This window comes from Amblyomma maculatum, chromosome 4, assembly GCF_055883805.1.
Source record: "Amblyomma maculatum isolate TAMU_Amacu chromosome 4, ASM5588380v1, whole genome shotgun sequence".
Lineage (NCBI taxonomy): Eukaryota > Metazoa > Arthropoda > Arachnida > Ixodida > Ixodidae > Amblyomma > Amblyomma maculatum.
In genome coordinates this window covers 62,433,922-62,449,669 of record NC_139347.1, presented here as the reverse complement: position 1 = coordinate 62,449,669, position 15,748 = coordinate 62,433,922, and the positions used below count along the sequence as shown (strand labels likewise).

The 15,748-nt window shown below is 46.1% G+C and overlaps 1 protein-coding gene across 2 annotated transcripts in view; it reads left to right on the top strand.

Annotated features, from left to right (window-relative positions):
• LOC146191228 (uncharacterized) overlaps positions 1–12,207 on the top strand; it is a 47,677-nt gene extending 35,470 nt beyond the window's left edge. Inside the window, exons 1-3 of one of the 2 annotated variants that reach the window (XM_084601721.1) lie at positions 1,506–1,703; positions 1,803–1,887; positions 10,904–12,207. In XM_084601721.1, the coding sequence (XP_084457847.1) occupies positions 1,886–1,887; positions 10,904–11,279 (378 nt within the window). In that variant the 5' untranslated portion in view covers positions 1,506–1,703; positions 1,803–1,885 and the 3' untranslated portion in view covers positions 11,280–12,207. Of the gene's footprint in view, positions 1–1,505; positions 1,704–1,802; positions 1,888–10,903 lie in introns of those variants that run through there. The other variant, XM_084601722.1, reaches the window with a different exon arrangement.
• The last annotated feature ends 3,541 nt before the right edge of the window (positions 12,208–15,748 follow it).

Sequence of the window (15,748 nt, the reverse complement as noted above, 5' to 3'; positions counted from 1 at the left end):
AACAGCAACGAACTGAAATTGCCCGAAGCCTTCCTCTGTGGCATGCCTTATTGACCATGACACTGCTTTAATCCGTAAACATTCATTAACCACTCTCGCCGTCATACTCACGGCAACAGGAAGGAACCTTCCTGCCTTCCGCACACCGCTCTGTAATCACTGCCACGAATATAGCAACCTAATTTACGGCGCCCTAACGTAACGTAACGGAACGTAACGTAACGTACGATGTCCGCCAATGTGACTGTCCGTAGTTGGATGCCTTTCACTTTCTTTTTGTACCTGGCGACTACATAATACAAAAAGGTGTTCGGCGGCTTCTTCTGAGGGCGGATCGATTCGCTTGAGTATAACATGGCGCAGCGAGCTGCTGTGCTTAGGAACGAGAAAAGCCCCGAAAGCCTGCCGTCGTAATGGACCCCCGGCCAAAGATATGGCAATGATTCACAGCTGGAAATCGTCCTCGTACTGCTATCAAGACACGCCTTCAAACCTGTCCCCACATTTCACAATCGCGACAGCTGCTCTTTCCTGTTGTGTTTTGTCGAGAGACAAAAGGAATGACAACGGGGATGGTCGGATGGAATGGAAGGGGAGAGGGGAGGGGGGAGGGGGGGTATAGAAAGACCGAGCAACAAATGGCGAAGCGCCTACACGCAGTAGCAACAGCAACTTGCGTAGACGCCAGCAGCTGCGAACCGGCAGATCAGAGGTAAAGCCAGCGACGCCGCGTTACGCTACGTAAACACCCGTTTCGTAAAGCAGTGCAAACACCCGTCGTCGTGCTGAGGATGAGCAAACGGAAGGGCGGAAAAGGAGAGAGGGCAAAGCTGCAGCAGTATTCGCCACGGCTGGCTCGACACCGAAGACCGCTCCTTTTGTGAAGACGATAGCGATCCCTTGTTGGCCGCTGTTTGTTGCATCCTCTGGACGCCGGGTGCCCCTTCGCCTCATTCTGGCTTCGTACCACAATCGTTTGAAATGCTCTCTCTCTCTCTCTCTCTCTCTCTCTCTCTCTCTCTCTCTCTCTCTCTCTCTCTCTCTCTCTCTCTCTCTCTCTCTCTCTCTCTCTCTCTCTCTCTCTCTCTCTCTCTCTCTCTCTCTGTCTGTGTTATTTGTTTATGTACTTACGTGCTCTTCACAATGCTTCCTGCTCCATTGCCGTTATATGTATGCCAGACGTCGCAGAATAAGCCTCTCTCGGTAACGCGGACACGCTGCGGAGCAAAAAGGGGGGAAACCAAATCGTTGTACACAAGGCGATTTGGTCGCGGGGCACGGCTTCCTGCGTGTAGCGAGACGACGACGATCGGCTCTATTTGGCGCTCCGCCCACCCTCCACTCCCCGCGGCTGCTTCTGTCTGCCCGTTCCTCTATGTTGTCTCTGCAGTAATCCATCTTGAAGGGCGTCGGGATCACAGCAAGTCTCGCGGGGTCGCGAGACGATATTTTGCTCGGTTCCGTCTGCCTTCGTCTATCCTCTTTATACGCGGGGAATAGGTCGATCTGTCGCGTCGTTCTCCGCTTTCGTTCTACAAGGATTCCGACAGCTGCGTCTGCAGCTCCCTCTAAAGCTGTGGCATTACGGGACAGCCTTTTATATTTATTTTACTAGTTGCTACCGGTACTGTATGCGCGGTGAATTTTAAGCCTCAAACGCGTTGTTTATAATTATTTGTGCGCTTGACTGATATTGTTTGCGTGTGAGTATACCTTTATTTAAAGAACCATTATGCGCCCTCTGGATGCAGATTCAGTTACAAAGGGACTACTAAATGTGAACTTCTTTTTTTTTTTTCTAGCGTTGCGTACGTCACCACGCATTCACCGACCTCAAGACCACCGTATAAGGTGGGGTTCTAACCCCTGGTCAGTCACATCTGTGATGTAAGCTTCCGGTTCATATCAATATTCTCCCGTAATTCTTCGAATTTAATTTTACATATCTTATCGAACTGCTCGGCGTAACCAATGAGTCCTTCATTCTACAAGGACTGCTAAGAAACCTTGGCTTAAGCCTTTCGGTTCCGTATAATCACTCCGCGTGTGAAGCCGTTTCGAGGTTGTGCAGTGTTTTGGTGATTAAAAAAGAAAAAAAACGAAAAGAAAGCAGCCGAACGGGCTTATTTTTTTTTTTTATTATTGAACATCACCCTATCCCGATTCCTCGTTTTAATTAATCTGTCCACGAAACTCTAGGTCTCAGGGTAATTCACAGAGACGGAAGCGCGTTTAAAATTCAGGTGTAAAAGCAAAAGTGACAGAAAAACGACATAAAATGAATGATTAAACTGCGAAGAAACAATCGCGCCGTCTGATTATAGCATATTATTTAGCGCTTACCGCAGACCATGTCAGGCACCGTCTTTTCTTTCGTGCCTTTTTAACGACTCCTCTCAGGCTTAACGCAGGCGGCGCTGCAACGCCCTCATGCTGTCGCTATGTTTATCCGCACGCATCGGTCGCGCTGCAAAAAGTTCCTTCGCGGCGCACTTGACGGCGTCGCCGAGCAGAGACGCTCGCGGCTGCTTCCTCGAGGGACAAACATTGGGCCGGCGTTGTGCGAGAGCGGAACCTCTCTCCGACAAACACGCGGCTGTAAAACAGGGTCCGCTTCCCGCAATGCGCCTCCCTTCGCGCATCGCTAATGAAGGTTCCCTCTCGTTCTCCTATACCGCAGCACACGTTCTGGTGAAAAGAAGAGGAGAGAGGAGGGAAGGGAGGAAGGACGGCTCAGAGGGCCCAGTAAGGCCTTGCTCCGCTTCGGCCCAAGCTTATACCTCGTCTTTCTCCGACATCCACAGCTGTCCCTCCTTAACGCGAGCACTTCAGGTGTTCGCGCCGTTGCTAATTAGGCGTACAGCGCGCTCCCACTGTGACTAACATTGCTAGCGGGTGCGCCATCGCCGTAGCCGCCTTGTGGTGTCACCGCCCAAGGCACGCGCTTCTCTCAATTAGGTTGTGTCCGCACCTACGAGTGTTACGGTGGGCGTACACTACGTCTCAAGCAACCCATCGGGTGACTCACCTGTGATGCAGCTGCGGCCCAATATATGTCTCATGGTGGGTGCGAAGCTTTAATTCGAGAGCGTTATATTCCACATTCTGTACAAAATCAGACGTCGGCTTTGCGAGCAAAAAATCACGGGTGTGACTCTTGCAAGTCGCAGCTGACGGGGCTGGGTACTGATAAGTCGGAAGGTTGTGTGACGTCACGTATTTACAACAAATGACAGCTGCTGCCGACTAGAGATTCTCATTTGGAATGGAAGGTTGAGATGGGAATGGAACCTTCCGTGACTCTTGTGCGATGAGTAGGACACGCTACTCCTATACCACGCGGGCACGTCCGTGTGGCTTGGTTAAGGCGGGGTGCTTTAAAGGCGTCTGTGGCGGGTGACCTTTCACATAAATCGATAGCGTACGACTGGGCGCTAATGAATATGTGCGAGATAATGGAGGCAGAAATTTAAGAATTTATTTATTTATTTATTTATTTATTTATTTATTTATTTATTTATTTATTTATTTATTTATTTATTTATTTATTTATTTATTTATTTAGGCATTTATTTATTTATTTATTTATTTATTTATTTATTTATTTATTTATTTATTTATTTATTTATTTATTTATTTATTTATTTATTTATTTAGGCATTCATTTATTTATTTATTCATTCATTTATTGACGAGTACTGCCAGCCTTATGCAAGGTCTTCGGCAGCGGTGGGTGCACAAATAATATAGGAGGTAAACAAGAACGTAGAATAACGCACATGAAAATAAATACATTGGTAAGAAAAAAATTACATTCGCGCGAGGAAAGCAAAACCAATGAATATACAGAAAGATTGCGCTGCTTTTGTAGTAACAAAATTTTTAGTGGAAGTTAATTACAGAGTAACAGATGTCTACAAACGAGCAGAAAAAGAAAAAGAAAAGGAATCGGCCTGGAACTATAAAGAAACTTCAAGACACAAAGCTGTACCCACTACACAATGCCGTACCATCAAACAAAGCGTGTAAAAACGGCAATGACAGCACACAAAAGCAAGCCTAGATTGGACTGTATGTAGACACACAAAGTAGAATGCATCTATGCGGGAAAGGGTCCACAATAGGAGCCGCAGGTTGATGCCATTCATGCTCTCTATCGAGTCATGCCTTTAAAGGCGGAACTTAAGTGTGCCCACAAAATTTTCCAGATACCAGAGGCAGCTGGCCAAGATGTATTAGTTTACAAATTAGAGACTTCGGAAAAAGATGGCTTTACAGCCTTAAAAGCGATCGTGTTTATTTCATTCATTCATCATCATCATCATCAGCCAGGCTATACCCACTGCAGGGCGAAGGCCTCTCCCATATTTCTCCACTTAACCCGGTTCTGTGCTAGCTGCATCCACTTGACCCCTGCGAACTTCTTAATCTCATCCGCCCACCTAACTTTCTGCCGCCCCCTGCTACGCTTTCTTATTTCATTATGGCAAAGTGTAAATTTTGTCGAAAATTGTGTCCTGTGTGCGTCTGCGGTTCATTGTGTCAATGCGGAATATTGTACTGCGCAGCGTGGTATCCCAACTCGACCCGTGCAGGTAGCAATGCCTCAAGGTGGAGTGTGACTTTGTTCTGTCTGAATCAACAATTATTATATTTTTCAGCAGTCTGAGAGAGTATTTTAGGCAAGATATTACATTGGGATATATTCAACTCTAAAAATTGGTTTTGATCATTTTGTGTGGTGGCGTCGAGCTACAAGTTTTTAAAGCGATTTATTTGCCTTCTTCTTGCTTAGTACGTAAAGCGATTTTTAAATTTGACTACCACTTGAAAAAGTACGTCTTTAGCTTTCTGAAAATGCATTACAGACAGACATTTGCAAATTTATATACGCTCTCTTTTTTTTTTTTTTTTTAATGAGGTCGTTTCCCAAGGAAAGCTGTAAGGTTTCGGATGCTTTAACTGCACTTCATTATGGTTATGTACCTTAGTCTCAGGAAGCACACGTAAGCACACAAAATTTCCCGCAGCCTTTAAATAATTCCTCTTACACGAGTGCAGCCATAATTGATAGCCTAAGTCAAATTTCCTTTTTACAACTCAATGTAACATTTACTGGTGGCAACTTCATGGCGCCCAAAAAAGAAGCGTCATCCATTTATTTTTACTTTAAGCGCATATATTTTTCTAGTCGTGATTTATAACGCTACCAGTTCTACACTCATATAAAGATTCGAAACCCTACATTCATAAGGTCTGAAGAAAAACCTGTATCTAAGCGAAGTAATGAGACAGCTGGCAAACAGGGAGGCGTTCTTCTTGCCGTACATAATACATATATCGTCAGGTTAAGCGCGAACCTCGTGACGTTAACCGACGGATGGTGGCTGCACATTGCAGAAAGTAGTTTTTTTTTTTTTCTTTTTTTTCGTTCCGAAAATGAGCGAGCACAGTTACGAACTATGCTGTGTGGTCAGATTTTATTGAAAACTCAGGAGCGATGCAACCTAATTTTTTTGAACAACTTCAAGAGGACTGCCGTGAAGCTGCTTCTTAAGGGCCCAAGTTTTCGATAGTTCGAAGCATTTTCAGGAGGCAGAGAATTCGTTCAGTATGACACGCTGTAGTGAACACCGTCAATGCGAGCAGCTGAGTAAAACGTGGGCGAGTAATAGATCTCTTCTGAAATGACCATCGTTTATCCGTCAAAATGATTGCAGAGGAGCCGTTCGTCAAGTCTTTTCTGACCAAGTGAAAATTCGAAACTGAATCACTTCGACGAGCATCACATTGGAACGACGGAAAGCAAGAAACATGGCTATAACCGAGCAGCCTGGGGATAATGGGATTCAATAACGAAATAAACAAGAGGCCTGAACTGTCAACGCTCATTACATCCTCACACCCTACTTCGGCAGGCTTGTAGGTTATTGCTATTTATTTTTAACAACAATGGTAGGGGTAACATATTAAGAGATAGGAAGCGTGCAGAGTGGGTCAGAGAAATAACTCAAGTTACTGACATTCTAATGGAAATCAAGAAGAATAAATGGGCATGGGCAGGACATGTAGTGCGAAGGGAGGATAACCGATGGTCGCTTAGGGTAACAAACTGGATTCCAAGGGAAGAAAAGCGTAGCAGGGGGCGGCAGAAAGTTAGGTGGGCGGATCAGGTTAAGAAGTTCGCAGGGGTCAAGTGGATGCAGCTAGCACCGAACCGGGTTAAGTGGAGAAATATGGGAGAGGCCTTCGCCCTGCAGTGGGTATAGCCAGGCTGATGATGATGATGATGATGATGATGATGATGGTGGTGGTGGTGGTGGTGGTGGTGGTGGTGGTGGTGGTGGTGGTGGTGATGATGATGGTGATTTTCAAGAACGCACCCGATTAGTTCTCTACGTACGCCTTAATGACTCATTGCGGAAGCTGCATAAGCTTCAGGGGCAAAAGTTTTGCTACGCATCTCATCGGCAGCTTAGAGCATTCCCAACAATACGCGCATAACAGTGCCTCATGATATCCCACAGTTTCCACGAAATTAAAAGGCGCCCTACGCAGAAAACTGTTATGTGATCGTGTGAGGCGTCATTATGCGCAACGGCACAATCGACCTCTGTTGAAGCGCTGTATTCTTCCAGCGCGGAGACGCAACGAAGAAAGGCGGCACCGCGGCGCGCTCGACTGGAACGACGACGGTAGCGCACGGCAGCTTCCGTGAGAGGTACGTCGTGGCGTGAAGCGGCGCCTCTGGCACCTTTTCTAAAGCGGCCAACCTAAAGAGCCTTTCAATTAGGAGCGGCTCTTAATCACGACGCACGAACGGCGCTGGCGTGCGCAGCCCGGTGAGCCTAATCTCCGGAGCTGCCGCAGGATCCCGACGGCCCGCTTACGCCTTGCCTCCGGGTTGCCCCAGTTTCGGTGCAGTGTGTATTCCCAGAGGTCGGAACGAGGCCTGCTCCTTGCAACGATTGACAAAAGAAATACGGACCACAGATACGGACGCAGAGAGCGATACACAACACGAGAGCGACCCAGAATGCTTATCTTCAACGTATCTTGTTGATTAAGAGAACTTGTTCATGGGTGAGTTGGTTACATTCCAATCTTAATATTTAAAGGCGCAAATAACACGGGACAAACACAGTGAAGACGACGGGACGAAGCACCACTTCCAACTAGTTTATTGAGCACACGAAACATACATATATAGACTTTATAGTCACATATAGGCTTTATCGTCGTCTTCACTGTGTTTGTCCCGTGTTATTCGCGCCTTTAAATATTGGGAATGGTATCTTGTTGATGACCACTTTTTGCAAGTAAACCTCCCTGAAATCCCTATCGCGGCCTTTTTCTACTGGGTAATACATTTTACCATTTACAGATTTTTATTCTAAAACCTGTGATAGGTACCTCGGCGCGCTCTGTGCGGCTTGGTATAGTACAGCAAGGCGGACATCATGTATTGGTAGAGCTCAATAATTACGCGAATAATGAGGTATAATTAACTAATCAACTTTTTGTTTTTATTTCATGGGGCATTATTGAGTTGGGAAGTTGAAAGCCGGCGTCATGAAAGGCGTGTCCCCTATTTTAATCTTCTTAATCGGGAATGGGGTTGTACTTATCGAACACCAAAAATCTGCACTTGGAATCTCCATGAGTGGACATTCTGCAATGTAGATTTTTAAAATGGTGTCAGCCGCATTTTCTTATCTATCAAATAGAACAGGTCCTTGCTCATTTGATGTTACAGAAGAAATTAACTAGATTTCGGGAAGAATATCGAGCGCTGCGATGTCATTTTATAAAGGTGAAATATGGAAAGCCAACTCAGCCAGCTTTCAGATGCGAATTTTGGCGTATTTTGAACTACATTGCTGATTAAGAAAATTTATAAACTCGCCTCACCTCCGAATAAGATGACTTTTAATTTCGCGATTTAACATCGTCTCTTAAAATAAACTTTAGAAAACGTTATTTGTTGGCTTTAGTTAATTAATCGTGTAATCAGTATGCTCTATTATGGGCATAATATCCGCTTTGCTGTACAATCCATCGGCACAAACTTCATGAGCGTACCAATCGCCGGTTTTGAAATAAAAGTCTGTAGACGGTTGTAAAAGATCCCCTCGTATATCCTCTGCGCCGCATGATTCAGATCGCAAAGCGGTGAACCGCCCCGCCCACCTCACGGACACATACTCGGCACGAAAAAAAAAAAATAAGTTAGAAAGCCCTTGCTGATTTGTCGCCTCAGTGCATAATGCAGTGATGTAGTCAGGAGTAGGCAGCGATTACCATCCCGATTTTTCCGAAATGCACTAACTACTGTTTCGGCTAACTGCCTTCGACATTTTTGTTCCTACTACTTCACTCTTCTTTTTAGGGAAACAAAAAAGAACGCACAAAATACCTCCACTATAGCGTCTTACCACCGCTTTACAAGCTGTAACAACAGCAGGCGGGGAAGTGGGGTACCTCAACCCAACTAGACAAACTGTCTGGCCCTGAAAGAGAAAGCCACCCTTGGCGAAACGTTGGTCAGCGGACCGACTTGTTTCTCCTTACATCCATACTCGTTGATGTTTCCAGAGCCATTCTTGCTCTAAAGTCCGTTGCATTTTCTTCCTATAACTTGAATTCCGCGATGCCTCTGAAGGGGTGTTCTATTCGACTTATGAAAGCACCGCAGCTGACAGTGAAAGGGCTGGACACTTGTTTTATCAGTGATTGGTTCATGTATTACGCGAGAGCGTTAACAGATCGTTCTAGTGAAAACCTGACGTCGTCACCATCGTCCTGCGGCGGTCGGGAAAAATCCTGATTGGTCGACAACTTCCTCACGTCCAATATCACATGACCTCGCACCGGAATTTCAACCACCTCACAACGCTCGCGTTAAATATGACGTTATTTAATTGTGACACGCTAATAGTAATGTGCGCAATTAAAGAAGGCCACAGCCCGCTATCGCTTCATACCCTTAAGGCGGAGGATGAGCGTCGCTGCAATTTTTCAGTGTAGTATACAAAGTTAGCTACGTTTAGTCAAAGCTTCACAGAAGGTACGACGTACCCACTGCCCTTTTGGAGCTTTGTAGGAGTTTTTGTTTTAGTATGGCGCTACTTATTACGGAGATTTAAAAATCAGGCGTCCCCATCCGCGACACGCGAGTATAAGAGGCCACTTCCCGTCTACTGTTCTCGCGAATGTTCTGCACCTCAGGTTTGAATGCCAAAAGCTCGTTCGCTTCGAGTCGCCAGTTCCCGCTCATCTTCCGCCCTCCGCATACTCTGCAGCAGAGTCTACCCACTGCTGCACACAAGTGAGCACCTCTTTGGACGGTGCCGCCGCGCAGGCCCCTCCTCCCTCTCTGCTACCGGTCGGCGCCGCCGGGGAGCGTGCGGAAAATCGCGTGTCTCGAGGTCCCGGCACGCTTACCGGTGAGCTCCGGGCCCATCCCCCCCGCGGCTAGCCGCCGGCGCATTCAAACAGGTCTTCTTCCCTTTATTCCTTTTTTTATTCTCCGGCGGGGAAATTATCGACCGTCCAGGGTTAAATATAGCGCGGCATCGGCTTCACCTCTCCCTTCCCCCTTCCCTCCTCCCCCAATCCGCTGCACCGGTGCTGCACCTCAAGCAGGTGGCCGGCCACTTGTCCCAGGGACTAATTTCCCAACTGTCTGTGGCAAAGAGCGCGGGCCTCTCCTTTAGGCGTGCTCTGTCGGCTTACGCGCCTAAGCGGATCCTCGTGACGAGTGTCCGCCTGAAATAATCGAATGGTGCATTGACGCCCGACACACTGGGCTCCGCCGAACAAAAGCATAAAGGGTTAAGAGACGCTGAAGAAATTGCCGTGCAGGTCGATGCAGGGGCGCTAGCTAAGACGGCGCCCACTGTCTGTGATGTGGCCAAGTGTTCTCTTCCTCAGGCTTCCTTATTCGGGTTGCGTGCTACTTTCGGAGTTTAACTTAGTTGGTATTGTGCCGTTTATCATTATGCTAGTAACATCAAACAACAATGTGAGTAGACAACCGAAAGTTCATGAATGAGGGACCGACTAGAGCCATTGTGCGTGCTGTTATACTTAGTCTGTTCTCGACAAATACAGCCAGTGCTCTGGAATGCTTGGCGTGCGTTTAAGGTCGCAGTTCCTGTGTTCGAGCTCTATGCGCAGGAAGCTAGCAGAGTACGCGTGGTTGTACCAATTACGTAGCAACGCATGGTGCGCTGGGTTGTGTTTCCACACGTCTGTCGTCAACAATACATAGATAATTCATTTACAATGGCTATCTCACTCAGGGATGGTGCAATGCAGAATTAGCCAACTTTAGTACTATAGTTTGGTCCGTTGCACCATCAGTCGTCACGTTTATCTCACGTCATGTCACGTTTGTCAATGCTTATCTCGCAGCGCTCTAGCAACTTGCGCAGACAGCAGTCACTCTAGTTAGTTGGTTTATTTAGCCATCAAAACGCACACTGTCAGGATTTAGAAATGCAGACGCTTTTACTTTGTCTCGACAGCGTATACCTAAGACTTTTTTTCTTTTTTGTAAAATGTCCACCACAGACGTTCTGTTACGCTGCCAAATTCCAGCGTCGTACATTATAGTCATAAATACTTCGTTTTAGTGCAGGCTTTTAATGTCGGAGAAAAAAACTTGTATTCTTCCCTGCCTCCTCACGCCCATTTTTTTATCTATCAAGTATCAATGCTCTAAAATGTGACAGTGCATTTGCTCAGTTCTTATCACTGCTTTGTGAATACTATATTTTATAGGATATTTACAATATTTTCTTCTACACTAAATAGCGTATATTGATTCTGCTAAACATACCCGTGCTGCTACCCGTGTCAGCGTGTGATTTGTGTTTCCGGACCTTATTGGTTCACGCAGGCGACTTCGTTCCCGGATGGACGGCGCAAGTGGCGCCAACTGGACGGACGGCGGCGGAGAAGGGACGGCCGACCCGCTGTCCACGGGCCCCTTCTCTCCGGTGACGTCAGCCGCCGGCACCAGCAGCATCTCGCTGCCGTCGAGCACGACGCTGTCGCCGTACCTGTACCACGGCGGAGGCCGAATCCTCTTCACTACGTCCACGCTGACGCCTGAGGCGGCTCGGTCTCAGTACTACGCCGCCTACGACCCCATGACGGGGCTGCGCATAGCGGCCACGTTGGGCGCCATCATTACGCTCTTCACGCTCTTCCTCATCTACAAGAGCAAGTGCCGACCCGCCAAGCCCACCGCCGAGCCCCAGGAGGGTGTCTAGTCTTTAGGGAAAACGCGAAACGGAGTGCGAAGCGCTCACGAACCAGGTCCCTTAAGCGTGCATCGCAGTGTCTATATATAAAAATTTCGTGCTGGTTGTGCGTTGTACAGAAAAGAAACAAAGCCTGTTTAGAAAACTTCGCACATTCGCCAGGAGGCTGCCTGGAAAGGCGAAACCGGTATTGTGTTATTGTGTGTCGTTTCTAAACTCCTCTTGCGTCGACGTGTTTTCACAATTGTGCACACCACTTCCTGTGGCTGCGACATCATGTTCAGTCACCGCGTAGTTTACAACAAAGCATGCCGGAGTAGATGATCGTCTCTTCTAATCACGAAACACCACGGTGACATCTCATTCACTGAAGTGGCAGCAGTGTGTATATTCTCGTTAGCAGGATCCTGCGTTATGATCTAGCTCTCCTGTTCATGGTAAATACTATTAGCCCATTTCTTGTTGCAACGTGCTTTGCATTTCGTAGTAAACAAGGAGAAAAAAGAGAATTGTGATACCTTCTCCAACAAAACTATTTTATTGGTCGTAGCTGCCTAATGGTCAATGAAATCGTAAAAAAAAACTATCCCACGTGGTAGATGCTGTCAAGCCGCATGATATGTTCCACATCGCGCCCTGTGCCTGAAAGATTTATTTGCTCATCATGCTTCGAGCACTGCCGCTAAGCTTTCATCAACTGAATCAACTGAAGCGACACGAATTCCGTGTCCAGAGATTGTGTCTGTATTGAAATCCAAGCCAACTTTAATGTCATGTCCTAACTTTAAAAGATGCTCAAAACATGATGACGACACTCAAACTTCATTTAAAACCAATAAAGAAATGGCTAGCACAGAACCGGGTTAATTGGAGAGATATGGGAGAGGCCTTCGCCTTGCAGTGAGTATAGTCATGATGATGATGATGATGATGATGATGATGATGATGATGATGATGATGATGATGATGATGATGATGATGATGATGATGATGATGAAAGAAATGGCGATTCGCTACTTGAATTCTCAGAATAGACATATGGTTTGTTTGTTTTTTTTCTTTTTAAATATACAGAGTTGAAACAAAGTTGGAAAGTCGCTAGGTATTCATCAAGGTTTCGCTCGTGCTAATCTTCCCAAAGGCGAAAACTAATGTTATGCACAAAAATGTTCCCGCCCAAGTTTAACTCGTCATTGAGGGGCGCTGGTCAATGACTGCAGTCAATAAGACGACATTCAAGGCAAGTCAAAACCACTAACAAGTCGAGGCCGTTCAAGAACCGACCTCGCGTATTGGACATATTTTTTGAAGACGTTTCTTTAAGCATGCGCACGGCACACGAATAGAAGAGAAATTACAGCACCAGTACGAAAATCAAATTTTTCCATATGACTAATATAAAATTTCTTAATTTATACGCTCGTTTCATTTTTGCATAGCAAGACGGACAGTTGATCCGCCATGTCTAGAAAATAAAGCAGAACTGACAGCTGACAGCTACGCTACACAGCACTGCCCGCACAAACCTTTTCGTAGGGGTAAGCTTGTTCAACCGAAAAATGATAGCAAAGATCCTCCCTTGCATAATTTTGAACTCTGGGGTATTTAGCTTTCCGTGTTGATCGGAAAGGGGAAGAATGTATGTGGAGAAAGGTGGACTGCTATAGATCGAGCGGTCATATCTATAGCAATGTAAACATTGAGTTTTAGGCAGAGTTCCGCGCACGCTTGGTAAACAACGTGTCCGAACTTGCCTAACAATGGGGGACAAAATCAACAAGTTCAACAAGTTTGGACAAGTTCCTCCTTTCCCCGCCTTTTCTCTTTTTTTTTTTTTTTTTTTCAGGTGTAAAACTTTCTCCCTGAGTGTGCGAATAGTTCAAACGCTTGAGTAATCAGAGTGCTAACGTAGACGGAGTTAACGACCTTGCCAATCAACTAAACGCGATGATAGAGACAATAGCAAGTTGTGATTACACGATTTTTATAGTCATTAACTTCCGCTCAATTCCGATTGCAATTCATCTAAAGGCTATTTGACATGGTGCTTGGAAGTCGCAAGTGTCACAGTCGAATGTCGCAGCCTGTTCCTAAACGCTCACTGAATCTACAAAAGCTTTCTGCCATTACGAAGAAGGCGCGTCCCCCTCTATATTTCTGACCTGCACGTTTGACGTACTGATAGTACATGCACGTGGCAAGGTTACTCGCCAAGTCCAACGTGTGGAGATCTATAGCTGTTCCCTGAAATCAGATCTGGTATCATCTGTCGGTTGTTACGGAGACTGCCTGCAACACGAACATTTGGGAGCTTTGGGATAATAACTAAAGAACCCCAGGTGGTCGAAATTTCCGGAGTCCTCCACTATCGCGTCTCTCATAGCCTGAGCTGCTTTGGATCGTTTAAACCCTACAAACCAACCAACTAAATGTCGCAACAATGCAAAGCGCACATATAAGAAACAACATGCTCTATTGCTGCAGTGTGACGCTGTGCGCTAAAAAGCAATAACAGTGAGACCGTAAGATAGTGAAGTCTTGGTTGATTGAGACTGAACTGTAGCACAGTTATTTGTTCACTCCCGAAGGTTGATAGCGTCGCAAGCATTCATTGCAAACGTGATTCGACAGCGCCATTATTTATTTTCTCAAAGGCTTTATTTATTCTCACGCAGTAATTTTCATCGCCCCTTCCCACTCGCTCGTCTAATAAAATTCATATGAAATAATAAAAAAAAAGTGATAACAGATACGACAACCAAACGACCACATACAATTGACACTCGAGCCTTTCTTCCTGGCGTATGTAACGAGACGGTCATTTGTCGAGCAAAATTTATGCGCAAACATCTCTATGAAAGCTTCACACTGCGCAAATAAGAGCAGCACGACGCGTACGCTTTTGCATGCACGCCCAAGGGACCTGGGGCAACGCGCGACACCACACCCCCTGTCTTTACCCGCAGTGTGTTGTGGGAACTGTCGGGAAAGGAACACTGGTGTGTGTAAAATGTGCGCGTGCCTGTGTGTGTGTGTGTGTGCGACCAGGGTGTGTATGTGCGCGTGCCCCTGTGTGACTCAGTGGTCGGTGTGTTAGGTGTTTCATGCAAGCCTACCCCCGCGTTTTTGAGAGTGCAACACGCGTGAACGTGACGAGTGTTGTCGTTTGAACGAATTGTTGTGCTCTTGTAATCATGGCGCGGATGGCGACTCTTAGGGGCTGCGAATAGTAAGAGCTTCACTGTACTCAGCCGCATAAGCCAGCCTGATTGAGAACGCCGCACCTTTCCAGCGATGGAAGTGTATTTTCAAACGCGATGTCACCTCATGTTACTTGCTATACAGCTAACTAGATCACGACTGTGCAGTGGCAGTGAAGAACAAGCCCAAAACAAGTAGCAAACGGGGTGAATGCTTGCAAAACGTCACACGATTGTCCAGTGAACGAAATTTGCATTATGACCATTTGCGCTTAAGACGAATGACATTGTGAAGTTGCTGGATGTTCAATTCCCGTCATTAAGGCCAAATTACAGTAGTTTGAGAATGTTGGCGTACGAACATCAGCAGAAACACGAGGAAACGTTAAAATCATGTGGCCTCTACACATCCTTGAAGGCTTGCTTTTCTTTCTGCGACGTTATCTGAAAAGAACAAGTTTTTTTTTTTTTTTTTAAATATAGGCCAAGGTTACTGAACCGACTGTTCAAAAAACAGAAAAATGAGTAGGGCTTCTTCACACTAACTACAAACATCGCAGTGAAACCAACAATAATTTTACACAGTCGACTTCTTTCTTTCTTCTTCTTTGTGTGTGTGTGTGTGTGTGTGTGTGTGTGTGTGTGTGTGTGTGTGTGTGTGTGTGTGTGTGTGTGTGTGTGTGTGTGTGTGTGTGTGTGTGTGTGTGTGTGTGTGTGTGTGTGTGTGTGTGTGTGTGTGTGTGTGTGTGTGTGTGTGTGTGTGTTTATCCGTAAGTGAGTGAAGATTGTTCGGTGCTCAAAACAGTTCGGACGAGAGAAAAAAAATGTCCATCTCAACCAGCTCTCATTGCATATGACAAATGTCGTTTCAAGCCAAGACATTTCCGGACTGCACTACTACCTTGCCAGCCTCCTTTGCTTACCAGTGCAGTCGTATAGTCGCTGAATAGTAATGCCTCTGCGATATCCAAAGCAGAGAGAAGCTCCAGCTGCATACTGGAATGACGCAGCGCTAGCGCATAGGTAATATAAACCAAACTAGGTACAGGACAAACTACTGATAATTATCTTTCCTGGATTACATTCGTGCCCGACAGCGGTGCTCCGTCGTATTCGTTTTTCTTCAACCCCTACAAATAAAAAGAAAAACAGCAAGGTAAAATAACACCAGCTTGCTCCCGACTATATTATGCACACAGCTAGACGGCGCCATTATCTGTTCTCGTTGCTGTTAGTTTTTGCCTCCACGCTTTCTTCTTGATCTCTCCCGCGCCATTC